Source organism: Oryx dammah, unplaced genomic scaffold, assembly GCF_014754425.2.
Source record: "Oryx dammah isolate SB20612 unplaced genomic scaffold, SCBI_Odam_1.1 HiC_scaffold_29, whole genome shotgun sequence".
Lineage (NCBI taxonomy): Eukaryota > Metazoa > Chordata > Mammalia > Artiodactyla > Bovidae > Oryx > Oryx dammah.
In genome coordinates, this window is record NW_024070213.1 from 48,587,848 (window position 1) to 48,615,719 (window position 27,872).

At 38.6% G+C, this 27,872-nt stretch overlaps 1 protein-coding gene across 1 annotated transcript in view; it reads right to left on the reverse strand.

The window, feature by feature from the left end:
- Nucleotides 1-27,872, reverse strand: part of POLR3B (RNA polymerase III subunit B) — a 115,933-nt gene that overhangs the window by 72,272 nt on the left and 15,789 nt on the right. The window contains exons 8-12 of the mRNA XM_040234807.1: nt 26,481-26,598; nt 24,918-25,026; nt 17,336-17,458; nt 9,192-9,311; nt 6,783-6,917 (exon numbers count right to left, since the gene is read on the reverse strand). Of these exons, the coding sequence (XP_040090741.1) occupies nt 6,783-6,917; nt 9,192-9,311; nt 17,336-17,458; nt 24,918-25,026; nt 26,481-26,598 (605 nt within the window). The remainder of the gene's footprint in view (nt 1-6,782; nt 6,918-9,191; nt 9,312-17,335; nt 17,459-24,917; nt 25,027-26,480; nt 26,599-27,872) is intronic.

Sequence of the window (27,872 nt, forward strand, 5' to 3'; positions counted from 1 at the left end):
CTTCCCTGGTGGTCCAGTGGTTAAAAATTCACCTGAGAATGCAGGGGGCATGGGCTCAATACCTGGTCCAGAAGATCCCACACACTGAGGAGCAACCAACCCCGCACATCTAGACTCCATACTCCACAACAAGAGAAACCACATTGATGAGAAGGCCATGCACTGCAACTAGAGAGTAGCCCTACCCACCACAACGGGAGAAAGACTGTGTGCAGCAACAGAGACCCAGTGCAGCCAAAAATAAAAATTTAAAGAAATCTTTATTTTAAAAATATGGGGCTTCCCTTGTAGCTCAGTCAGTAAAGAATCTGCTTGCAACGGAAGAGACCCAGGTTCAATTTCTGGGTCGGGAAGATCCCAGTGAGAAGGAAATGGCAACCTACTCCACTATTATTGCCTGGAAAATCCCACGGACAGAGGAACCTGGCAGGCTACAGTCCATGGGGTCACAACAGTCAAACACAACTTAGCGACTAAATCACCACATTTAAAGAGAGAAACTTTTGAACTGTTTTAATAAAAAACAATGTTGAGAAAGAAGAACAGAGCTGAAGGGATCAGACTCCCTGAATTCAGACTATACTACAAAGCTACAATAATCAAAACAGTATGGCACTAGCATAAAAAACAGAGATCATTGGAATAGGACAGAAAGCCCAGAAATAAACCCACACATGTATGGTCAATTAATTTATGACAAAGGAAGCAAGAATACACAATAGGGGAACTTCCTTGGCAGTCTAGTGGTTATGATTCCAGACTTCCAGTGCAAGGGGTGTGGGTTTGATCCCTGGTGGGGGCATTAAGATCCCACACGTCATGCAGTGCAGCCAAACGTATTTAAGAACACACAATGGCATCTGGTCCCATCACTTCATGGGAAATAGATGGGGAAACAGTGTCAGACTTTATTTTGGGGGGCTCCAAAATCACTGCAGATGGTGATTGCAACCATGAAATTAAAAGACGCTTATTCCTTGGAAGAAAAGTTATGACCAACCTAGATAGCATATTCAAAACCAGAGACATTACTTTGCTGACTAAGGTCCGTCTAGTCAAGGCTATGGTTTTTCCTGTGGTCATGTATGGATGTGAGAGTTGGACTGTGAAGAAGGCTGAGCGCCGAAGAATTGATGCTTTTGAACTGTGGTGTTGGAGAAGACTCTTGAGAGTCCCTTGGACTGCAAGGAGATCCAACCAATCCATTCTGAAGGAGATCAGCCCTGGGATTTCTTTGGAAGGAATGACGCTAAAGCTGAAACTCCAGTACTTCGGCCACCTCATGCGAAGAGTTGACTCACTGGAAAAGACTGATGCTGGGAGAGATTGGGGGCAGGAGAAGAAGAGGATGACAGAGGATGAGATGGCTGGATGGCATCACTGACTCGGTGGACTTGAGTCTGAGTGAACTCCAGGAGTTGGTGATGGACAGGGAGGCCTGGTGTGCTGCGATTCATGGGGTCGCAGAGTCAGACACGACTGAGCGACTGAACTGAACTGAATGGAGAAAAAACAGTCTTTTCAATAAGTTGTGCTGGGAAAACAGGACAGCTACATGTAAAAGAAAGAAATTAAAACATTCTAAACATAAGTGATATCACACGATAGTTGTTTTTCTCTGCCTGACTTACTTCACTCTGTATGATACATGTGGAATCTAAAATAATGGTACAAATGAACCTATTTACAAAACAGAAATATACTCACAGATGCAGAAAACAAACTTATGGTTACCAAAAAGGAAAGGGTGGGGAGAGGATAAATTCGGAGTTAGGATTAACAGATACATACTCAATATATAAAACAGATAAACAACAAGGACCTGCTGCAGAGCACAGGGAATTATATTTGGTATCTTGTAATAACCTAAAATGGAAAATAATCTGAAAAGGAATACAAATATAGTATACTCACACACACACACACACGTAAACTAATTCACTTTGCTGTACATCTTAAATGCAACACTAAATAAACTATACTTCAATTAAAAAAAAGCAAAACTTACACTGTAATAAATATTTTTTAATTTTTAAATAAATGATACAATAAAAAAGAAAACAATAAATTCACAAATTCAGGATAGCAGGAAAAAGGAGGACAGAGTATGGAAGAAATATATAAGTAAATGAAATGGCAATTAGTGGTCAATTATTAAGAATTACTTAAACTGGTAGTGGATTTGAGGTGATTTAATTTGTCACCTTCATAACTTACATATATGTGACATTTTTACTTTTACTTTTTATGTTAAAAATTAGAAAATAAATGACATTAAACCATGTTAATCATGGAAAACAAATCAATAGGATGGGGAACGGAAAGTCATAAAAATAGACTAGAACGGTTCTGTTTCAGAATTGATGGGAGTAGCTCCTATCAGACTCATTTGTTGATAAAAACTATAAACTCTGGACAAAATATTAAAACTATTTGACAGCATTGGAGAGTAAATACAGACAGAAACTGGAGGAAACTTGATACTTATCAAAAATGCATTTCCATTTTGAAGGCTTTTCAACTAAGAGTAGAACACATTAGCAAAAAGGGTCCAGATGACATTAGAAGCTAAAACTCAGAGAAAAACCCACAGTCTTACTAGATTGAAGGATCATAGGGAGAAGATACCAGCCACCACAGTAGCTGCAAAGTGAGGGGAAAGTCATAGAAAGGAGATAACCACAAATAAAATTTACATCCTCAAATCCACTACCCAGTTAACCTTAGGAGAAAACCCCAAGATTATGTAGATAAACTTTGCCCAAATCTCTGCTTGCTATGCCTCCTACTGCCCCAATTCAGGCAAGGGCTGTTACTGCTTTTTTTCAATAAAGTTAGTGAAGATGTGATTTTTAAGACGAACTCACTAAGGTCACACAGATTCTCCTGGGCATGGGAAACTCACTTGAGTCCTGAGCCACTCTAATGTCATAGTGCTGGCATGGTCAAGACGGAGCTGAGCTCAGCCTTCCAGGCATCCCACCACCTCCAGCAGAACACTACCAATCGAGCTCCGTGTGATACAGAAGAGTTACACAGCTGGATCTTGCCTGAATTCCTGACCCACAAAATCGTGAGATATAACAGAATGGTGGCTGTCTTAAGCCACTTAAGACAATGGTGGTTGTCTTCAGTTTTGTGATAGATACCATACAATGCAGCAACAGACAAAACCAGAACACTGCTTATAGACAGTTCACAAAACTAAGTAAGTGGCTTATGACCAAAAAATAATAGGCATACTTCTTCAATAATCAAATATAAAATTACAACTACTTAAATTCCCCTGAAAAATCAATTACATTTGTTTTTTTTTTTTCCTTTATAGAGGAATAAAACAGTTAGATATATATGTAATTTAAGCTACCTAGCACAAAAGTAATGTAGTATCAGAGGACATTGTATATGTACTCCTTATATAATTCAGGAATTCTGAAGTTCAGGAATTCTGAAGTTCAGGGAAATCTTATAAGCTAAAGATTTTCCAAATTCCACACTGTATTCTTGAATGTTTACAACCCACAGGTAGTTTTTTGATTCATAATTTAGAAGACATGAAAGCCAATGAGTCTTCTCTTCCAGCCACTGTTGAAGAAAGCATTTCCTAGGTAGAACGTGGTTTTACACTCTTCTCCCTTAAGATAGACACATCCTTCCACTTTTCTACAAAATCAACTTTGCAGATGGGAAAGCCAGGGTCCTTGATTTACCATGTCAGAAGTGTTCTAAAAAGAAAACTTCCTCCTCTGAGAGCTTAATCTTTTCTTCCACTCAGACCCAGCCGTTTCCTTCATGAAAAAGAATATGGGAATGGAAGCAGGTGCAGGGGAAGAGAGGGATGGACAAGCCCATTTCAGCAGCTTCCTGTGGAAACTGGCAAAGGGACTTGAATAAGTATCCTGAACAGAAGCAAATGCCCTTAACCTTTAACCACAAAAGCTCAGCTCTGTTTTAATTAGTCCCTTACACTTAAGACTTTTGTGTCTCAAACTGCAACAAAGTTTTTTTGGGGATCCCAGATGAATTTGTTGTAGCCCCCTGATTCAAGTACAAGGAAATGCTCCAGCACTAAACAAGTAAAGAGTAAGAGTACACTCAACAAAACTACAGCCTCATTAATAAATTTCTCCACCCTTCAAATTTCTTCATAAGAGAAATAACGTGCTCCAGTTCACAGAGCAGTAAGAAGCTACAAGGCCTATTCCGACAATAAGCCACATTATTTAGGTCAAGAGTAAAATGATGAAAAGGGATGGAATGTTGGTAATATTATAATATTCAATACCTCTCACTGTTGGCATGAGGCCTTTCAGCCTGCCTAAGACAGGAGCATTAAAGAGCAAATTATATTTAAGAAAAAATGCTGACAGCTCATCAATTGATTTTCAATGAAAATGCTAAAAAAAAAATTAATAAAGAAGTTAAGCTGCTGAAATACAGTTTCACCAATTAGCTTAATGTCAGAGAATTCTAATTAGGCGTCTTGAGATTGCTATTTAGTGTTTAAGCCTTCAGAGTGCCAAATTCTCCTTTTCACACAAACTGGTTGCAAAATTAAAGACATTAGGCAGCCTTAATTACATTATCAGAACAGCTGGGATTAGGCAATCTCTGAAGTCAAGACGGCATTCTTTTGTCACTGGGTGGAAATCCCTGGCTTTCCAGGGTGCCGGATTTTGGTGCCATTCCATATCTCACCCATACAAAGCAAGCTGCATTAGAAACAAAAAAATCTGCAGACAAAGAATAGAGTAATGCTCGGCAAATAATGAACACGTTACCGAAAGAGAAAAGGTAGGTGCAAAGATTAAGCCTGAAACCGGTAGGTTTTGCTAACACCTCTATTGGCGGCCAGCCGGCCAGCCCTCTGGTGGCAGTGAGACTGAGGGAAGGCTCTGTGAACCCACCTGGCCAGTGGATACAGCTCTGTTATCTAAAGCTGAAGCACATTCACACTCCCTCATCCCATGGGGTGTGAAATTAGCAGCTATTGTTTTTACACATTTTTGCCAACACAATGCCTTTTATGTTCTTACACTGTTTATAAAGCAGTGTTTTCTTGCACATGGGAACCCTCTTTTTAATTCTAATTTTTTAAGCAACAGGATAGTCTTTTCCTCTCCCCTCTCAACTCCATTCCTTAGTCCTCCAAACAACCAACATTTTTTTTTTAAAGGACTAGTTGAACATCAAGATTTCTTTTCCAATTATAAAGATCTGTAAAAAATTGGGATTGTTGGTGGCAGGGATACACACAAGCAATCCCCTGAACTGTGGTTAATCTGAAGGTGGCCAAGAGCCACCTGTTAGCCTTAGCCATTGACCAAACAACTTCCCAAGTATTCCAGGCGTTAATTTTTTTCTCAGAAAAAAATGATACAATTCTAGTTTTTTACATTTTAGATGTGGTAATTGATACCTGCAGTTATGATCCCAGCCACCATCACCCATCTGGAATACTGCCACAGTCTCCTAACCGGACTTTCTTGGCAGGTTCATCTCCAAATAAGATCTTTTAAACTGAAATTGATGGTGTCACTTCCCTGGTTATAACTCTCTTGTGATTCTCTACTGCAGGAGCAATTAAACCCAAACCCCTTCCCATGGCGTATGATGCTGGTTCTCCAGTGTCCTCTTTCACCACCCCACACCTCTCACTCCAGAAACACTGGTCCTCTTCCAGTTCTTCCAGTAAGGGCACTGCCTGAAGACATATGTTGCTCACGCAGGTCTCTTAATAGAATGCAGTTCCAGAGGCTGTGTGAGACTGGATTCTCCTCTCAAGCCTCAGCTGGAATGTCTGAGGGCTCAGCTTAAAATATATATCACTTTTTCAAAGAGATATTTAATTAAGTGATTGATTTAATCAAGAGATTGATTCTAAGATGATTGAGTTGTTGGAATGAGACCAGAATTCTAAAACAGTTTTTAAGGTTTGGGGATGTAAATGAAAACACGGTTGTGATGAATAAACAAATAAGAAATTTCAGTAGAGAAAACAGAAGCTAAAAGTACCAGAATGAAATTTCTAGAACTGAAAACAACATCTAAACTAAAAAATTAATTGGATCAGTGTAATAAGCATGTTACAGACAACATAAGAAAAATTAGGGAACTTGAAAATAGATCAATAGAAATTATCCAACCTGAAGAAGAGAGCTAAACTGGGGGGAAAAAAATTAACAGAGCCTCAATATCAAAGGGTCAAACAAGATGATTTGAGTTAGAAGGACAAGAGAGAATAATATAAAAAAGATATTTGAAGAAACAGGTTCCAAAAATGTCTCAAATTTAGTTAGACATAAATTTACAGACTGAAGAATTTAGTAAACTCTAAGTAGGTCTGTAACAGAGACCACCACATCAGGGCACTTCTTTTAAGCCCCAAGATAGAAAAGGGACTTTTGTCTGTCTTATTTTTCCTCTATACCCAGTTTATATAACTATGCCTGGCACATGGTAGAAGTTTAATAGACATCTGTTAACTAAATAAATGATACTACTTAATATCATACATCACTTTCTACATTAAACACAATGAGAGTAAATAAACATCTCAAAAAGATATGATATAGGTAACATTACTAACATATTTAAAGAGCTAAGAGTTTTCATAGTTCAAGAAATTCTTAAGTCAAAGAGATAGTAAGTCACGTATGAATGTTTATATTCCAATATACAAACCTATATTCCATTCAACCGTTTCTTCCTCCTATCTAAAATGAATAGCAAATTAACTTTTATTGAGGAAAATAAGATTTGACATAAAATAGTTAAATCACCTGTCCTGCCAACTCCAACCTCTTGTTACCATAATAATCTCTGTCATCAACTTTATTATCTCCTTGAGCCAGAATTACTCTTCTCACCATCACTGCAGTATAGATACATTTGGCTCGGAAATTGAATTCTTTAACCTGTAATTCAGAAATTAGAGAAAAATGTTTAAGAATCTACACATTAAAATTTAAGGTACCTCAAGAAAATAACCAATGCTATAATATTTAAATAAGAAAAAAATGAATTGTTATGATTCTCCTTATTCAAAAAATTCAACCAGTCTATAAACTTTCTAAAAGCTGAGATGATGACTTTCCATCTTTGTACTCAATACTTGTGGCAGTTTTTCTTCAAAGATGACCACCATCAACTCCTTCCCTCCCTATATGTTTCACGCCATTCCTTCATGAAGAGGTGGAGTTAATCACCATCTTTGGGTTGGCTTGTAAACTAGCAGTTTCCACTTCTTTCCTTTTAAGAGTCCTGAAGCACCAAGTGAGAAGTCTCGGATACTCTGCTGGGGAGAAAAGGGCCACTTGGAAAGGCAGTGAGGAGTCAGAGATGTGACTGAAGACACATCTTTGATGTTCAGCCCAGTCAAGCCTTTGGATGACTCCACCCTCAGCTGCTATCTGTCTGCAACTTCATAAGACTCATGTCAAGAACCTCCTTCCTGGGACCTCCCTGGTGGTCCAGTGGTTAAGAACCCTCCTTCCAATGCAGGGGACACAGGTTTGATCTCTGGTTGGGGAACTAAGATCCCACATGACGTGATGCAATTAAGCCTGTGAGCTGCAACGAACTAGGCCCATGTGCTCTAGAGCTATGTGCGACAACTAAGACCTGATGCCACTAAATAAATAAATATTAAAAAAAAAAAAAAGAATCTCCCTTCCTATCATTGAGCCCCTTCAGACCTGAGAATCCTGAGAGAGAGAGCAATAAACAGTTATCTCAAGCTACTAAGTTTTGGAAATATTTGCTGTGCAGTGATAAACAACAGGAATGGGACTAAAACACTGTCAGAACTCAGCAAATATCTATGGAATAAATGAACAGATTGATAAAGTAAATTGCTGCAAATGTTCTATTCAATTTTCTCTTGTACAACTGAGGTCTACATAAATGAATCTGGCCCAATCAGTAAGTTAAATCAAAACAGGCGAAATCATTGCACTGGTTTATTTGGAGAGACAAAAATCTTAGATAAGTAGGTAAATTCTTTCTCTACATCCCAAACAATGAGTACTGAGAGTAGTCTAAGTTTCTGTCAATTCTAAGGAATATTTCATAGGCTTGTTTATAAAGAATTCATATTATAAAATTTGGTTTACTTTCCTAATTCTCTGAATCAGATCAAGGGCACACACAAATGGCAGCAAAAGGGCAAAATTACAGACCCACATTATTTGGCTAACAAGGTGTTTCAAACTAAGAAAGTTGTATCTTCATGTGTGTAGGTGGTCACAGTTCACTTCTACTGTTCCCTCAACTTTTCATTATTCATAATCAGCCCCTGAAGGTAGAGTGTGCAATTCTTAAATTAGATCATCTGTGAATAATACACATGCTAAAAGTCAACATAAACCAGACTATTTGGTTAACAAGATAAGTCTAACAATTTTATAACTTAGAAAGAGTACATATGTATTAAGTGAGGGTAGGGGAAGAATGACTCTTGCCAATATGGCTGAACTCTGTTTAATAATAAGTTAATAAAAATAAATATTAAACACTGGTTCAAGGGCCAGAAGATGGGATTCTAGCTCTCTCTCTCTGACCACTAACCAGCTGGCTGACAAGAAAAATCATCCAGCTTCTCTGGACCTGAGCATCTGCATTCTAAGTGAAGGAAACTGGACAATGTGAGCTCAAGGTCTAGAAGATAAGCCCATCTAATATTTTAATAAGTATCTGTGGTAGTGATGGTAACATAACAGTGAGAATGTATATAACTCCACAGAAACATACACATAAAAAGAGTAAATGTTATTTTTTGTATGTTTTACCACAATTTTCCAAAAAGTTACACATATAGGCAAGGCACTGTAAGCTTGTTTTTAATTTATTTAAAAATATCTAAGACACCATCTCTGACCTTCAGAGATGAAATCTAGCAGCATTGCTAATATATATTTGAATATCAAAGAAAAAACTAAAATTTTGGATTGAAAGAAGAATCAAGACAATAAACATGATCAGATGATGACATAATATAGCTAACATTCTCTAAGTACAAATAAACTGTTGATAATGGAAGATTATTTCCAGGGTAGTCCATCGGAGAGTCCTCTTTAGGCTTCTCTCTTTTTCTTATGGAACTAGACTTCAATTAATGTAAACTTGTACTCAAACAGAAGTTCATGGATCCCACAATGATCAGTATTCACAATTGCAAAGGGTTTACTCACTGGTACGTGGGTCAGAATGGTAGAAGCCAGGAGCTCTCTTGCTTCTTCTATTTTGGTTTTCTTTGGGCCACCTCCCCACATCCTTTGCCTTCTGACTTTGTTGCCTATATATTTTAATGCCTATTAAAAAAACAGAATATATTATAATAATGTTTGAATGACATCAGAGAGAATTTATTAGTAGCTACCCATACACAACACTATAAGCAAAAAAGACAAGGACCTTTATAAAGAAAACTGAATTGGTCCTAGTTAAAAAAAAAAAAAAAAATTTGTCATAAACCAATGACAAAATAGTTTTTATAATTTGTTTTTTTTTTTTTACTATAAAATTGATACAGGACAATTGTAGGAAGTTTAGAAAATACAAAGGAGATAAGTATTTTGGCCATCAATCCTCCACCCAAAGAGAATCCTGTCGACAGTTAACACTTTGGGTGAGTATTCTTTTGTGGGGAAGGGGAGTCTTTCTCTCCTCAAAAAGGAATCACACCATGTATGACTTCTACCCTGAAATCTACAAAGCATTGCTTTGAGAAGACAAAACCTAAATAAACTAAGGGTTATGCCATTTTCATTGACTAGAACATTTAATATAGTTAAAGATGGTTTGCTGTTAAAATTCTCTCCAGATTGACCAAAAGATGTATTTTTATTGTTAATTTTACTCCTGACAGGTTTGTTAACAAACACAAATTGACTGGATTTCAAAATTTCTATGGAAAAGTGAACACCTAGAATAGCTGAAAATAGTGTTGAAACAGTCAGAAGATTTACATGATTTCAACTATAAAGGAAGACAGTAAGCACACAAAAAGTAGTCAACATTATTAGTCATCTGGAAAGTGCATGATTAAAATCACAGTGAAATACCACCAAAACAAACTGGAACAGCTAAAGTTACAAAGACTAACAATAATGAATGTTGGTGAGGACATGAAGCAACCAGAACTCTCAGGCATGGCCGAGGGGACTGCAAAATGGTACCATCACATCTGGCAGTTCTGACTTGATCAAAGTTACATACACAATTGATTTTTTTTTTAATTTTTTATTTTGGGCTGGGGTTTAGCCAATTAACACTGTTGTGACAGTTTCAGGTGAAGAGTAAACGGACTCAGCCATACATAAACATGTAGCCATTCTCCTCCAAACTCCCCTCCCAACCAGACTGCCACATAATATTGAGCAGAGTTCCACATACTATACAGCAGGACCTTGCTGGTTATCCATTGCAAATATAGCAGTGTGTACATGTCAGTCCCAAACTCCCTAACTATCTCTTCCCCGATCCTTCTCCCCATCAGCAACTGTAAGTTTGTTCTCTAAGTCTGTGAGTCTTTGTTTTGTAAGTTCACTTGCATCATTCATTCCTTTTTAGATTTCACATATAGGGGTGCCATACAATATTTCTCCTTCTCTGTCTGACTTACTTCAGTCAGTATGACAATCTCCAGGTTCATCCATGTTGCTGCAAATGGCATTCTTTCTTTCTTTCTAACGGCTGAGTACTATTCTACACAATTGCATTTTGATCCAGCAACTCTATTCTTAGGTATTTATCCATGAGAAAGGCTAAACTGTCTCGGCAGAGACTTAGACAGGAGTCTTTATGGCAGTTTTATTCATAACAGCCAAGAGTGAAACAAACCAAATGTCTGTCAACAGGAAAAGATAACAAACTGTGGTATATTCATACAGTGGAACACTACTCAGCAATTAAAAGGAATGAAGAACATGGATACACGACATAATGAGGAAACACTTGGATGAATCTAAGTCAATACGTTCAACAAAAGAAGCTGACAAAACAAGAAGTATATACTGCATAATTCCTTATCTAAAGTTCTAGAATAGGCAAAACTAATCTATGGTGAAAAAAATAAGAAAAGTGGGGAAAAACGAGAATGGAGGTGGAAACTGATTAGAAGAGGCATGAGGGAATTTTCAGGGGTCATGGAAATATTCTGTATCTTCTAAAAAGTATACAATTAAGACTTGTATATTATGTGTATAAACACTTTACCTAAAAAGTGAAATGTTAAAAACTAACCATATGACTGATTTGTGTTGCTGCTCAGCAGGAACCAACACAATGCTGTAAAGCAATTTTCCCCCCAAATAAAAGTAAATTTTAAAAACTTAACCAAAGAATAGGTGAGGCAGAGACAGAGCTTTACGCTCAGCAGGAACCAACACAATGCTGTAAAGCAATTTTCCCCCCAAATAAAAATAAATTTTAAAAACTTAACCAAGGAATAGGTGAGGCAGAGACAGAGCTTTACATGAAACAAGAATAGCAAAGTTTTTCTGTTTTTAATATTTATTTATTTAGCTCCACCAGCTCTTAGTTACAGCACACGGAATCTCCCATCTTTGTTGTGACATGCAGGATCAAGTTTCTTGAACAGGGATTAAACCCAGGTCTCCTGCATTGGGAGCATGGAGTCTTAGCCACTGGACCACCAGGGAAGTCCCTGGCAAAGTGCTTTTCATGTTGAAGCTGGGTGACAGGCACATGGGGGTTCATAATACTATTCTGTATACTTTTTATATTTAGAAATTTTTTCATAAAAAAAGTTTGAAAAGGTCATGTGGTTATTATTTTGTAAGAGGAATAAATGCATTTAAAAAAATTACCAAAACACTGGTTTCCATTTAGTCATAAAAAGGACTGGGATCCCTGATTCTTTATCCTGAAATTCCTGCTGCCAATTTCCTGCCTGGGAAAATTTCTTTTCCATGTTTCAAAACCTAGATCAGGTACCATTTCCTCTTTGAAGCCTTTCCTAACCCTACTTCTTTCTCTCTGCTGTTTAATTCCTTACATATAAATAACTGAGTACTTCCATTTGTGTTCATATCGCACTGTATTCTGTCTACTTACCTGTATGTCCCGCTTACTAGACATTTTGTCTTTTTTTTTTTTTTTTTGATTCCTAACTAAAATAGTCCCTGAAACTGAATGGAACATCTGTTAAGACTGGAGATCAAATCTAGAACCTTCCTGGTTAAAAAAACAACAAGGCCATCAGAGGGTAGGACAAACTAAGACCTTTAAAACACAAGCTGCAGTAACAAAGCAAGGAGTAGTAAGTCAGCAGATGGTGGGAACAAGGAATAGACAGGCACTTCAGTTTTCCCTAAACTTGGCTGACTTTATTATTTTGGTCTTTCAATTCCCTTGGGAAAAAGACTAAAGATTCTTCACTTCCTTGAGGAAGAAATAGGAATACAGGGGTGCCTTCTGCTGCAGCACAAAGTCACTTTTCCCTAGCTGCTGCTGCTGCTAAGTCGCTTCAGTCGTGTCCAACTCTGCGCGGCCCCACAGACGGCAGCCCACCAGGCTGCCCTACCCCTGGGATTCTCCAGGCAAGAACACTGGAGTGGGTTGCCATTTCCTTCTCCAATGCATGAAAGTGAAAAGGGAAAGTGAGGTCGCTCAGTCGTGTCCGACTCTTCGAGACCCCATGGACTGTAGCCTACCAGGCTTTTCCGTCCATGGGATTTTCCAGGCAAGAGTACTGGAGTGGGCTGCCATCGTAGAATAGCTGATAAAGTTGCCAGGGCTGCACAGTGTCAGGGCTAGGGTAGAGCCCAGTTGGCTTTATAAAGAAGCCAAGATGCTACCCCTGGTATATCCTCTCCTTCCAAAAAGGTAGTAACTAATTTCTTCTTCATTTTTCAGAGCCCCTGGCAATGATAACGTAAAACATCTGTGACAAATTTAGCAGTGAAAGGGCTTTATGAGCAGAATAAATGGAGGAGTCACTAAAAAGGGAGGGATTAAAAACAAAGCAAAATACATGTACTTTAAACAACCTACTGAAGTGCCATGTTGAAAGTTCCATTATGTAAGGTAATACATTTTTACTTAGAATAACATAAAATATATTTGTGTTGCCCTAACTCATATGTTCAAGTCATCAACCAGTTTGGACTACCTGTGCCTCTGTAACCTTTTATCAGTTGCAAATAATTAATATTTGCTTTAATCCAGCACACAGAGAACAAGCCATCTCAAACTTCTACTCACTGTTTGTCTCACGTGAGATATGTTCGTCTTTCTTAGCTAATCACACATTCTCATCTTTTAAAAGAACTTCTCCAGTTCACTTTAGTAACTTTTAGTTAGCCAATATTTTCTGTCAGTACCTTCTGTCATTTATTCCTAAGAGGAATAAATGAATGATCTTCCAACCCACTGTTTAACTCCTGCTCAAACAGCTTAACAATGATAGAATTATCTGACCAGCAATGATGATGCCTGCAATAATATGAATACTGGATCTCACTGAATCCACTGGGCTATCATTAAGGTAAATTGTTCTTCCAGGCATTACACAGCTTTAAAGCATAGAGTGTTATCTCCCCAAATGTAGCCAATTCCTAAGTATTTGACATTTTCCCTTCACATAATTACAATGTAATTTCAGTTTATAATGAAGATGCATGTTCACCAAATAGTTCACTTTCAGTGAAGACCAAAAATAGAATAGGGCAAAGGCTAACAGAGTTTGCCACAAGAACACACCGGTCATAGTAAACACCCTTTTCCAATAACACAAGAGAAGACTCTACACATGAACATCACCAGATGGTCAACACTGAAATCAGACTGATTATATTCTTTGCTGCTGAAGATGGAGAAGCCCTATAGAGTCAGCAAAAACAAGACTGGGAGCTGACTGTGGCTCTGATCATGAAGTCCTTATTGCCAAATTCAGACTTAAATTGAAGAAAGCAGGGAAAACCACTAGACTATTCAGGTATGACCTAAATCAAATCCCTTACAACTATACAGTGGAAGTGACAAATAGATTCAAGGGATTAGATCTGATAGACAGAGTGCCTGAAAAACTATGGGCCAAGGTTCATAACATTGTACAGGAAACAGGGATCAAGACCATCCCCAACAAAAAGAAACACAAAAAGACAAAATAGTTCTGTGAGGAGGCCTTACAAACAGCTATGAAAAGAGAAGCAAATAGCAAAGGAGAAAACGAAAGATATACCCATTTGAATGCAGAGTTCCCGGAACAGCAAGGAGAGATAAGAAAGCCTTCCTCAATACAAAGAAACAAAGGAAATAGAGAAATAGAGGAAAACAATAGAATGGGAAACACTAGAGATCTCTCTAAGAAAATTAGAGATACCAAGAGAATTTTTCATGCAAAGATGGGCATAATAAAGGACAGAAATGATATGCACCTAACAGAAAGAGAAGATATTAAGAAGAGGTGGCAAGAACACACTGAAGAACTATACAAAAACGATCTTCATGACCCAGTGAAAAATCACGATGGTGTGCTCACTCACCTAGAGCCAAACATCGTGGAATGTGAATTCAAGTGGACCTTAGGAAGCATCACTATGAACAAAGCTAGTAGAGGTGATGGAATTCCAGTTGAGCTACTTCAAATCCTAAAAGATGATGCTGTGAAAGTGCTGCATTCAATATGCCAGCAAATTTGGAAAACTCAGCAGTGGCTCCAGGACTGGAAAAGGTCAGTTTTCATTTCAATCCCAAAGAAAGGCAATGCCAAAGAACGCTCAAACTACTGCACAATTGCACTCATCTCACACGCTGGTAAAGTAATGCTCCAAGTTCTCCAAGCCAGGCTTCAACAGTACATGAACTGTGAACTTCCAGATGTTCAAGCTGGATTTAGAAAAGGCAGAGGAACCAGAGATCAAATTGCCAACATTCACTGGATCATCGAAAAAGCAAGAGAGTTCCAGAAAAACATCTATTTCTGCTTTATTGACTATGCCAAAGCCTTTGACTGTGTGGATCACAATCAACTGTGGAAAATTCTGAAAAAGATGGGAATACCTGACCACCTGACTTGCTTCCTGAGAAATCTGTATGCAGGTCAAGAAGCAACAGTTAGAACTGGACATGGAACAACAGATTGGTTCCAAATAGGGAAAAGAATACATCAAGGCTGTATATTGTCACCCTGCTTATTTAACTTATATGCAGAGTACATCATGAGAAATGCTGGGCTGGAAGAAGCACAAGCTGGAATCAAGATTGCCGGGAGAAATATCAATAACCTCAGATATGCAGATGACACCACCCTTATGGCAGAAAGTGAAGAAGAACTAAAGAGCTTCTTGATGAAAGTGAAAGAGGAGAGTGAAAAAGTTGGCTTAAAATTCAACATTCAGAAAACTAAGATTATGGCATCTGGTCCCATCACTTCATGGCAAATAGATGGGGAAGCAAATGGAAACAGTGACAGACTTTATTTTGGGGGGTTCCAAAATCACTGCAGATGGTGATTGCAGCCATGAAATTAAAAGACACTTGCTCCTTGAGAGAAAAATTATGACAAACCTAGATAGCTGAGTAAAAAGCAGAGACGTTGACAACCAAGGTACATCTAGTCAAAGCTATGGATTTTCCAGTAGTCACATATGGATGTGAGAGCTGGACTATAAAGAAAGCTGAGTGCCAAAGAATTGATGCTTTTAAACTGTGGTGTTGGAGAAGACTCTTCAGAATCCCTCGGACAGCAAGGAGATCCAACCAGTCCATCCTAAAGGCAATCGGTCCTGAACATTCATTGGAAGGACTGATGCTGAAACTGAAACTCCAATACTTTGGCCATCTGATGTGAGGAACTAACTCATCTGAGAGACCCTGTTGCTGGGAAAGATTGAAGGTGGGAGAAGGGGACGACAGAGGATGAGATGATTGGATGGCATCACCGACTCAATGGACATGAGTTTGAGTAAACTCCAGGAATTGATGATGGACAGGGAGGCCTGGCGTGCTGTAGTCCATGGGGTCACAAAGAGTCGGACACGACTGAGTGACTGAACTGAACTGAAATCGAAACAACTTCACCTGATGCTGCCTGCCTGAAAACTAGAGTTGACTGGTTAATTAACTACAGAAAAAGAAGGCAGCAGTGGTAAGACTACTTCTTACTATTTTCTGCTTTGGAATTTATGTGTACTTACATATGACAATCAATCTTCCTAAATGTTTGGTTCAGTCTATGAAAATATCAGGACTCATTTCATTTTTCAGAACACATACTAACAGATATAAGGAAAATGCTATTTCTAAAAACATCCTGGGTGACAAGAACAAGCAGCATGGAATTTATACCTTATTTAAGCAACCTAACAGAATAGACAATGTATACATGGATAAATAAGAGCTGCCCATTGTGCTTCTCTACAGTAGGGAAATCCTACCTACCAGGATGGCTATGAGTAAGGTCACTACTGATTTATACTTAGCAAAGCACCTTACAAGCATGTAACTAAAAATCCTGAGTATGGCTATGAGGGCTACCTGTCACATGGGAAGGGAAGTCTAATTATTTTGATTATGTTTAGCACATATAAAGGGGCTTCCAAGGTGGCTCATTTGTAAAGAATTCACCTGCCAAGAAGGAGATGTGGGTTCGATCCCTGGTTCAGGAAGATCCCCTGGAGAAGAAAATGGCAACCCACTCCAGTATTCTTGCCTGGGAAATCCCACTGACAGAGAAGCCTGGAGGCTACAGTCCATGTGGTTGCAGAGTCAGACAGGACTTAGTCACTAAACAACAACAAAGCATATATACAGTTCCCTGTCTTCATCTTTGGTCCTAAAATCCACAGGTTCCAGCTGGAAGTGCTTAAGGCTGGTCAATGAAGGCTCTGCAGTGGCAAATGGGTTCCGAGCCTGGGTCTTTCTTGCTGGAAACATTGAAAATTCAGCAAAAGGGATAGAGACCACATACAGCTGGATGCTGAAAGCAACTCGAAGCAGGGAATAAAAAAGAATACTAAAGAGAAAGACGTAAAAAGAAAAAAGCTTTCTACACTAGAGGTGCTGTAGTTTAAAAAACTGTGTCACCAGGCAAATACAGAAGAGTACTTGCTATTTATTACATTAGAACAAAAGCCTCTTGGTCCCTCCGCTTCTAAGTTGGACACCAAAGCTGATAATTTGTCTAGGCAGACTCCTCCAATCCCTCAAATAATGAGCCAAAGAAGCTCCTTGACCATTACTCCCATATCCCCAACATCCACCCCAAATCTCTACCCCCAAGTCACTGCATCTGATGCTTTAGCGACGAGCAGCATTAAATCGCCAGTTAATTCCCTTTCGTAGCGAAGGACAACGTGAAAAGACACACCTGCATCTGTGTGAAAATCTGAGCTTTCTGGCACTCTTCCAGACTGGGCCCAAACGCAGCCATCACGTGCTCCTCTGTTCCGATCATCTGCACAATTTCCTGGTCACTCTCAACACCCATGGCCTAGGAAGGGAAGAAAAGATAGAAAGAGTGTGGGCTTTGTGTTAACTCACTGACATTTGCTTATGCTAATTTGGCATTGTTTGTGGGTATTACTTCTAAGCAAAAGCTAGCTCTTTTCTCAGAAACGGTGCCATCTGGCATTGGCAGTCACAGCCCAAGCTGCAGAAGAACCTGAAACAGAAATTTTGATGAGGAAGAAGAAAAACAAACATTCTCAAGCACTTTCTGCATGTGTACTATCTCCTACAATTTATAAGTATCCAAGGAAGTGGGGCGGTAGAGTGGAGACCCTGGTCACAATTACAAAGACAAACTGAAAAAAGAGAAAACAAAACAAAACAAAAGGCAAAGAGCAGTAAATCAGAAAATATGCGTGGTGGGAAATAAACAGAACCCTCAAAGAGTTTTGCCCCAAGACAGAATTTTCTGAGAACTGTCAAATCATGCACCTTTAGGCTCAAAGAATTTTTCCTAGAGAATGTTTTACCTCACTATTCTAGAGATATCAAGCTCTACTTTCTGTAGGTTTTTAATGAGATTTTTATAAAACCAAGAACACCCTTAGGTTTAAAAAACCCATTTATCTTTAAGTGTTTCAAGGTGGCAGCCAGCAACGCAGGTCTTTGTAGATTCCATATGGTCGTCCTAAGGCTCACTCCTTCACACGTTTGCCTGGCATTCTGCCACATCAAGAAATAGAGCATAATCTCACTAAACCTATCCTGGCAGAGAAGTAATCCACTTCTAAGAAGTTAGGGGGAAAGTTACATTTGTATTCAAATTCTTCCTTTACCTATGCAGAGAAAAGAGAACCAGGGGTACTCGTCTATTAAACTTTGACAGTCTAGTTCTTACCTCTTCTCCACACACAAGACAGGGAAAATCAAATTCTGAGTCTGATGCAGAACACAGAGAGCATCACACTGGGCACAATGGAAGGGGCACCTCTTCAAAGTTGACAGAGAATGTCAACAGGCCTGATGACCACTACTGCACATCACCTCCTCCACCTGACTTTCTTCATTTCTTTCATGACAAGGCAAACCAGGTCCCTTCCAGCTCCACATTCCACCACTCTGCATTTGAATTTTAATAGTCTGTATCATACAAATTCAATTTGGATATCTTAGGATCAGATGCAAGCTTACTGAAAGTTTTGAAGCTTGCTAGGACAGTTGCTGTTGTTCAGTTGCTCAGTGGTGTCCGACTCTTTGCGACCCCATGGACTGCAGCACACCAACCTTCTCTGTCCTTCACCATCTACCAGAGTTTGCTCAAAGTCATGTCCTTTTAGTCGTGATGCCATCCAACCATCTCATCCTCTGTCGTCCCCTTCTCCTCCAGCCTTCAATCTTTTTCAGCATCAGGGTCTTTTCCAATGAGTCAGCTCTTGGTATCAGGTGACCAAAGTATTGAAGCTTCAGCTTCAAGCATCAGTCCTTCCAGTGAATATTCAGGACTGATTTCCTTTAGGATTGACTGGTTTGATCTCCTTGCAGTCCAAAAGACTCTCAAGTGTCTTCTCTAGCACCACAATTTGAAAGCATCAATTCTTTGGTGCTCAGCTTTCTTTACGGTCCAACTCTCATATCCATACATGACTACTGGAAAAATCATAGCTTGGATCATATGGACTTTCATCAGCAAAGTAATGTCTTTGCTTTTTAATATGCTGTCTAGGTTGATCATAGTTTTTCTTCCAAGGAGCAAATGTCTTATAATTTTGTGGCTGCAGTCACCATCCACAGTGATTATGGAGCCCAAGAAAAGAAAATCTGTCACTGTTTCCACTTCTTCCCCATCTATTTGTCATGAAGTGATGGGACCAGATGCCATGATCTTAGTTTTCTGAATGTTGAGTTTTAAGCCAACTTTTTCACTCTCCTCTTTCACTCTCATCAAGACGCACGTCTGCTTGGGTATGGGCTAAACTTAATGATTCACTTCTACAGATAAAAGGTAGAAACCACTGTATGACTCTGGAGCCTGGCTCACAAAGGTACTGCAGCTTCTTGCTGGCTCCTCTGGGGACCAGTGGCCATGTCATGGAGACACTCCAGCTTCCATGGAAGGGCCAGCAGTGAGGAGCCAGGTCTCTTACCCTGAGAGTCAGCCACCTCCAGCTCCAATCCAGTCTTCAGATGACTGAAGCCTTAGCTGACACCTCGCCTCATGAAAGACCCTGAGCCAGGACTACTCCCTCTAGCAAGGCCCAATGCCCTGACCAACAGAGACTTTGCTGCCATTTGTTACTCAGCACAGATAACTAATAAACCAACTTTGGGAGTTAAATCCACTAAACTTACTATTTTAAGAGTACAACTTGTTTTGAAAAATTTGTTTCATGAACAAAATGAAGAAGTTTTGAGGATACAAACCTTTTTTTTTAACATGTTAATTTTCACATCAGTTTTCATGTCTTTTTTATCTCTGATATAATGCATTTATTCAAATGGACACTAGATAGCAACTCTAAACACTATACAAATTCATTAAAACACAGTCTTCCTGGGACTTCCCTAGTGGTCCAGTGGTTAAGAATCTACCTTTCAATGCAGGGGACAAGGGTTTGATCCCTGGTCAGGGAACTAAGATCCCACATGCAATGGAGCTACTAAGGCTACGTGAACTAGAGAAGCCTGTGTGCCTCCATAAAGACCCAGTGCAGTCAAAAAAAGAAAACACACACACACATTTAGTCTTTCATGGATTAAAGAAGAGCAATCCTAAAAAATTATCAGCTCTAATTTAAAAAAAGAACATCCCTAGATTATCCTTTAACCAAACACAGAGCTGCATCTACTCTGGTGGTGATGGCATATATCTGGTACCATTTATCCTTTGTGGTCTGCCAAGGAGCCACTCAGAAATAACAGATGACAGTTCTTCTGTGTGAAAAGCCAGTTAGAATATGTTAATTCTTACCTGTCAATCTCTCAAAATAATGGGTTTCATGAAACCAACATAGTTTTACAAAAACAACACTAAGGCAATAGTTTGCAGTCATCTTTCTCTAAAATCTTGAATGTGTACAGCTTTGTAACTTAGAAGTCTCACTTCTCAGGGAAAGCCCAAACTGAAGAAAATGAAAAAAACAAAACAAAACAAAAAAAAACCCAAAAAAACCCACACTAAAGGAGATGAGATCTGTGTAGAACAGGTACCAAACCAAGGAAGCAAAACGATACAGCAGGAAAAGGCTTCGCTGAAACAAACAGAATCCTAGCACTGAAACAGCAGATGTATTCTGGGCCAGGCCCCTTTCGTTCAGCAAGACAACACCTAAACCACGTGAAGCTCACCGTACGTCACCTTAATACTTTTTAGCTCAGTAATCTCCAAGCAAAAAAGACAGTGTTCTTGATTGTCTCTTTTGGTGTTTAATAATAATGAAAGAGTCTTCCCTTGAAGCTGCTACTTCAAGTTGCCCTGATGCTGATCTAAGGAGCAAGTCTATAATTGCACAAAACTCTCGAGCGGCCTAACATGAATCTAAACAGACTGCTTAGGCCTTCCAAATATTTTTAAGCTATGAAACAAAGATATGTCACACAGCAAATGACACCATATATGCAGAAAGAATCTGTGGCAAAGCTTAGCTCTAAAAGCCCTAAACTCTTCCTATATCAGATCACTGAAACACAGTGATAACTCAGTCAGGTGGTTATCAATAGTGCTCCAGCTCCAAAGATGGAAGTGACTTTAGGACTATTTAGCCTTCAGAAGTCACAGCTACAAATAAATGACATATTGCTATAGAAACGACAGCAAAATGCCCAACCATTTTGCTCTACAGACATAATTTAGACATCTGAAAACCAGCTTTATCTGGAACTCTGTACTCCAGCTATCTGAAATCATTTTACCTAACGAATAAGTCAAAAGTGAAAGCTATTCAATAATCTCATGGAAAAATAGCAGAGATAATACGTTTCCGCAGAAGGTCACCCAGTCTGGCGATCAGCAAGAAGAACAAAAATAAGGGGACGTGCTCTTTAAAAAGTGGCAGGAAGTCTTCTCCTTGGATATCCACTCAGTGTGACTAAAAGTGTGATTTTTAGAGACAGAAAGAAGAATACTAATGAGCAGAAGAGAATGATATGCAAGCTAATGGTGATATGTTGCAACATATCATGTGAAGAAGGGAAAAGGGTAAGTTCTTAAAATATTTAACATTCAGAAACCAGAGATTTTTCTTTAGACAGAAGTCAACCTATCATTACCAGAAGCAGTCCACACAGATAACAAAAGAACTGCATTCGCTCACTTGAACTCTGTAATTTTTTTTCTCTTTAAAGACCAAAAATTTCAAAATTATGCAATGCCCAGCCCCCTTGATATCTGTCCTTTTTTTCCATAAAAATCTTCAGGCTGCAGATGCCGTCACAGCACAAGTGCTGAATACTGAGGCATACAAAAAATAAAAGTGGGGAAGATTCATGGGCAGCAGAACCTTTGTTGTGATTCAAGTCCATAAATAAGGCTGATCTAGGTCTTAAAAGCTTTATCCGTCATATTCAGACTCAGCATGGAGTCTGGAAACCCTGCTGCTTCTGTCACTTTTAGCCAATTGTTGGCTACAATCAACAACCATCAAGTTCTAATGACTGTCAAGGTCTATGTTAGGGCCACACAACACAAAAAGAGAAATGATGTGACTTTCCTGGTAGCCTACTTTATTTTCCGGGGCTTCTGACATTAAAAGTGTAAAGAGGACTCACTAAAAAGAAAGCATTGTCTTTCTACGCAGTCTACTTTGCAAAAAATATATTATCTCATTTGCTCTTTAAAGAACTGCCCCCTTAGGTAAAAGGCTCACTTTAGATGAAGACTCAGGAAGACTGAGAAATCTATCCAAGGCCACAGAGACTAGTAAGTGAAGAGACTGGAAATCAACCTGGATCTGTCTGATTGTAAGACATCCAATATTCATTCTGTGCTGCCTCCCAAATGGGAAGGTCTTAACAGTGGTTAATAAGCAAGTTCATTAAAACAACTCTATAGTAAGAGACCTAAAAAAAGTGACTATGTGTGACCAATGTATTCATTTGACCTAAAATTTTTCAAATATTTATTTTAGTTAGTATACACTGCTGATTAAAATGTAATGAATACATTTAGGGGAAAAATTTAACAACGTGTACAAGTTTTTAAATATATATATAATCCCACTCCCAGGAATTAAGTCTTACAAAATAATCAGCAACACATACAAACATGTATGTATAAGGACGCCCAGTGCTGTGCATGAGTGAAAATTTAGGGAAAAAAGACACCTACAGGTCCCACTATAGGAATTTGCTTAAATAGATTATATTATATACATGGATTCTATACAATATCTAGTAAAAATAATGATGTGGATTTTATTTATAGATGAGGAAGTGAAGTGAAGTCGCTCAGTCGTGCCAGACTCTTTGGGACCCCATGGACTGCAACCCACCAGGCTCCTCAGTTCATGGGATTCTCCAGGCAAGAGTACTGGAGTGGGTTGCCATTTCCTTCTCCAGGGGACCTTCCTGACCCAGGGATCGAACCCAGGTCCCCCGCATTGCAGGCAGACACTTTAACCTCTGAGCCACCAGGGAAGCCCCGACAGATGAGGAAAGTTATTCAAAATTCACTGCTGGTGAAAAAAGTAAAATGAAATCAATGTGTATATTTCAAAAGCAAAGGAAAAAAGGTCTTAAAAAACTTTATCCAATGTTGTTACACTTTTTAGTGACTTTCTCAATTCAGCGTAAGGACTATTTTACAATCCGAAAGGGAAAAGCTGGAAATCTCAACTACTGGCTGCATAAAAATGCACATTATTAACTTATAGCCTCATTCTAGAAAGGATTTAAGTCAGCTATGGACATATGTATACATTTACAACATAATATTAAATTTGACAGAAAAAACTGTCTTACCAAACTTTTGTCACCTACCCAAGTAAAGTATTTAAAAGTTTTCTGGTTTTAATGCATCCATGTGTCTAATGATCCATTTTCCACATGAGTGACATAACAGTATCTGTATTATAATTAATTTATAATTTCTGGTCTAGGGAAAGCAGTCCTACACATCTTTATAAGCTCTGAAATTGTCCATAAAAGTCCTTCTGATGCATGGTAACATACTGCCCTCTGCTGGAGATGTAATTTCACATAGGTAAAATTTATCCACTAAACCTCACTCTGCACACAAGATACTGCGATGGGCAATGTGGGATTCCCTTCAAGAAAAGACAGAATTACTTTGTCTTTTACAAAAATTAAAATTACAAATAACATAAACTTCAAAGAAAGGTAATAAGAAGTAAATTTAAAAATTCTCAGCGGACATGAGTTTGAGCAAGCTCCAGGAGATGGTGACGGACAGGGAAGCCTGCCGTGCTGCAGTCCATGGGGTTGCAGAGTTGGACACAACTGAGTGACTGAACAGTAAATACCGCTTAAACATTATTTCTACAGGAAAATGTCTTTTGGGTTCTAAGTCAACAATTCCCAGAGAAGATTTTAAAAATCAGATTTAGCTTAAAGATTCGTTATCTATGAAAAAATTCACAGGTATGCCAAAGTACATAAAAAAGAACAAAAGACTCAGATCATCCTCTTTGACCTAGAAAATTACACTTCTAGAAACTTAGCCTACAGATATCCTTGCCCTGTATAAAATATTACAGCAGCTTTGAAATAGCAAGAGCTGTGTGTCCACTGATAAGACAATGGTTAAATAAATTATGGTATACCTATAAATGGAATCATTAAAAAAAAAAAAGTAGCTGTATATGAACTAATAAAACTCTATCTTCAAGATGTAAGTTACCAAAAAAAAAAAAAAAGCTAAGTGCAAAATAGGGTGCAGTGTATATAAGTGAAAGTGAAAGAAAGTGAAATCGCTCACTCGTGTCCAACTCTTTGCAACCCTGTGGGACTGTAGCCTACCAGGCTCCTCTGTCCATGGGATTTTCCAGGCAACAGTACTAGAGTGGGCTGCCGTTTCCTTCTCCAATGTAAGTAAAAACAAAAAAAGAAACCTACAACATACTCAGGTGCTGTACATGCATAGACTAGCCCTAGAGGGATGCACCAGAAACCAGTGTTCCTGGGTAGGACAACTGTGTTTTTAGGTACAGGTGGGTGAGAGGCCTACTCATTACTATACATCCTTTTGTATCTTTGGAATTCCTTCTCGTGTTTCCATTTTAAAGAATAGATCACTACTTTTAAAAATACCCGAACCACAGCCTCACTAGCTTTCAATTTATATTACATGCCTGACAATTTCTCTATGTCACAGATCTTTACATTCCTACAACTCCTTGTGCTCAATTTTCTACCTATATATGAAAATAAACCATAAAAACTTTATAATTTTCAGAAGACATATGCAGGCTCAATTTTTCTAACCTATATATAAAAATAAAAGTATAAAAGAATTCTTTATAATTTTCAAATGATACTTGCAGACTCACCTTAAATATGATGACAATAGGTATATCTTCTGACAAAGTATTATGTCTCAAATAAAACCGTCCTTGTTTCACAGCCATATTGGTTCTGCTTTTTTTCTCATGAGTAGAGCTGTAAGAAAACACAGTTGGTTAAACTACATCCCCACCTAGTTTCAAGCTAGTAACATGCAAGAGCAATAACTACCAATCAATAAGATTCCAGTGATCAGCAACGATCAGTAAGGTCCTTCCAAACATGTACCTTTTAAAGATACACAACTCCTCTCCAGCCTCCTCTGCCACTTCCATGAACATTTTAGAACACTAGAATTGTTTCTTTAGCTGTGAAATTATGACAGAAGTTCTGTGGGTGAATAAGCAATAATCACCAATTCATTTTAACCTACTTCACTTTGATTCCACCTGAACTGCTTTGTTCAAATATGGGACATATTTCTGATCAATTTTATACATTTGAAAAGAAAAACTTTAAAATGAGCCTACACCACAATGGAAAAACCACAAGGAAATGAATGAATACTATGAATTTTTAAAATAATAATCCAATAAAACATACTATAGTTTCGGTATACAGTGAAGCCAAAAGAAACTAAGGAATCTCCTATTGATATCTCAGCTGAAACTTTCCTGATGGATTTAAAAACATTTCCCAGCTTTAATCCACCACAATAACAACACATACTGATCACCTATTACATACTGTGCACCGTTATTCACTCTATGAACATTAGCTCTAATCTCCTACATACTAACACTTATTTTGCAGTGTTGTCCCTAAATCATGTATGAAAGAAACCAAGGCTTAGAGAAGTTAAATATTGTAATTTTGCCCCCAAGTGCCTCATGGCTAGTAAACAACTGTGGGATTCAAATCCTGATTGCCCTGGCTTCAAAAGCTGCATACAACAGGAAGATGTGGGTTGCAGAATCATTACATCTTGATCCAAATGCTGGCTTTCTCTGATGGTCAATGTCACCCTGTGAGCAAGGCCTGTTACTCACCTGAAAATAACAGCACTTATCTTGGAGGGCAGAGGTGACGAATATATATAACGCACCTAATACACTCTCTGGCTCCTACTAACTGCTCAACAAATGGGCACTATTGTTAGCGTCTCTTCACCAGACAGAAAAATTCAGAAACTCTAAGCTGAGCCGTTCATTATAACTCATCAGAAGAGAAACTCTATTTCATACTGGCATTTTACCCATGCCACATAACTTTTATTCCCAGAACTTTTAACTTTTTTAAAAAGTTCCTTTAACGCTGTGTTAGTCACTCAGTGTCCAACTCTTTGCAACCCCATGGACTGCAGCCAAGTTCAACTTGGATAAAATAACTAATGGCCTTTTGAACAATGTCTCACACTTTTCATCACTGAAAATTTTAAATCAGCACTCTATGACACAGACTTACACAATCAATTGAATGCTAGATAGTTTAAATGTCACACTCCCTGTTATAGAAGAGAAATAACGGGCTACCTCTGTATTCAGTGATCACCATCTGACACCAATGGGATGATCAATATTTTGTAAGAACAACAACTCTGCCATCCATACCTGGTAACTGAAGCACCCACAGCCCCTTTTCTGTCGGCCTCCACAATGATCCTGTTCTTAGACAGTTGCTCTTGGATAAGAATAACTTTTTCTACTCCTTTAACGATGAAGTAGCCCCCTGCCAGAGGGAAACAAGAAAAGCATCACCAGCCGTTCTTCCAACAGCATGACTGAGCAATGGCAGCGAGCTCCTAGTCTTTCTACTGGGTTGGCCAAAAGGTTAATTTGTATTTTTCTATAATATCTTAGAGGAAAATCCAAATGAACTTATCAGCCGACTCAATACCATCGCCTTATGGTGCTGAGAGATAGTAGTCCAGTCGTGTCTGACTCTTTGCGACCCCATGGACTGTAGCCTGTCAGGCTCCTCTGTCCATGGAATTTTCCAGATAAGAATACTGGAGAAGACTGCCATTTCCTTAATTTAAAGGGGTTTGTCAATATTGTTTTACAAATTGTTAACAGTCTCAGCACATGACTTAAACAAATGAGCCACAAGATAAATTTCTGGAGGACAAGGAATGCATCTTATTGGTCTATGGATCATCAGGACCTGACATATGAGAAGTGAATTTTTTAAAAAAGCCAAATAAATTAGTCTTCAGATTTTATAAGCACAGAAATAACTGACAATCTTCAATATAAATTAAAATTCACTCCAAGTTTTCTAACAAATCATTGACAATGGCAGATTAAGATCAGGTTTCCAAAATATAGTCTATACTTGACAAAATTCATAAAACATTATGTTATGCTTTTTTGCACACAATTCAGAATGGGATAAAGTGAGACTGTTTTACCTTCAGAATATAAGCAAAAATAAGGCAATATATTTGATTTATGGAACATCTTATTATTGCTCTAGTAAAGCCACATTCTGTGTTATCCTCTTGCCAAAACCTTCTGGGATTCTACATCAGTCGCTCAGTCGTGTCTGACTTTTTGTGACCCCATGGTCTATACAGTCCATGGAATTCTCCAGGCCAGAATATTGGAGTGGGTAGCCTTTCCCTTCTCCAGAGGATCTTCCCAACCCAGGGATCAAACCCAGGTCTCCCACATTGCAGACGGATTCTTTACCAGCTGAGCCACAAGGGAAGCCCAAGAATACTGGAGTGGGTGGCCTATCCCCTCCCCAGTGAATCTTCCCAACCCAGGAATTGAACCAGGGTCTCCTGCATTGCAGGCAGATTCTTTACCAACTGAGCTATCAGGGATGCAATATATGCAGCTATAAAGGAACTAGATTAACCATTAACTAAATCAAAGTGAAACATCAATTAAGGAATTAAAAGAACATTCTGCAAACTGCTGAGCATGAAGCTTAAAAAAAACTGCCTAGAAATAAGTACGAAAATATAACTTTAAAAAATTTAAACAGAAGACTCATTT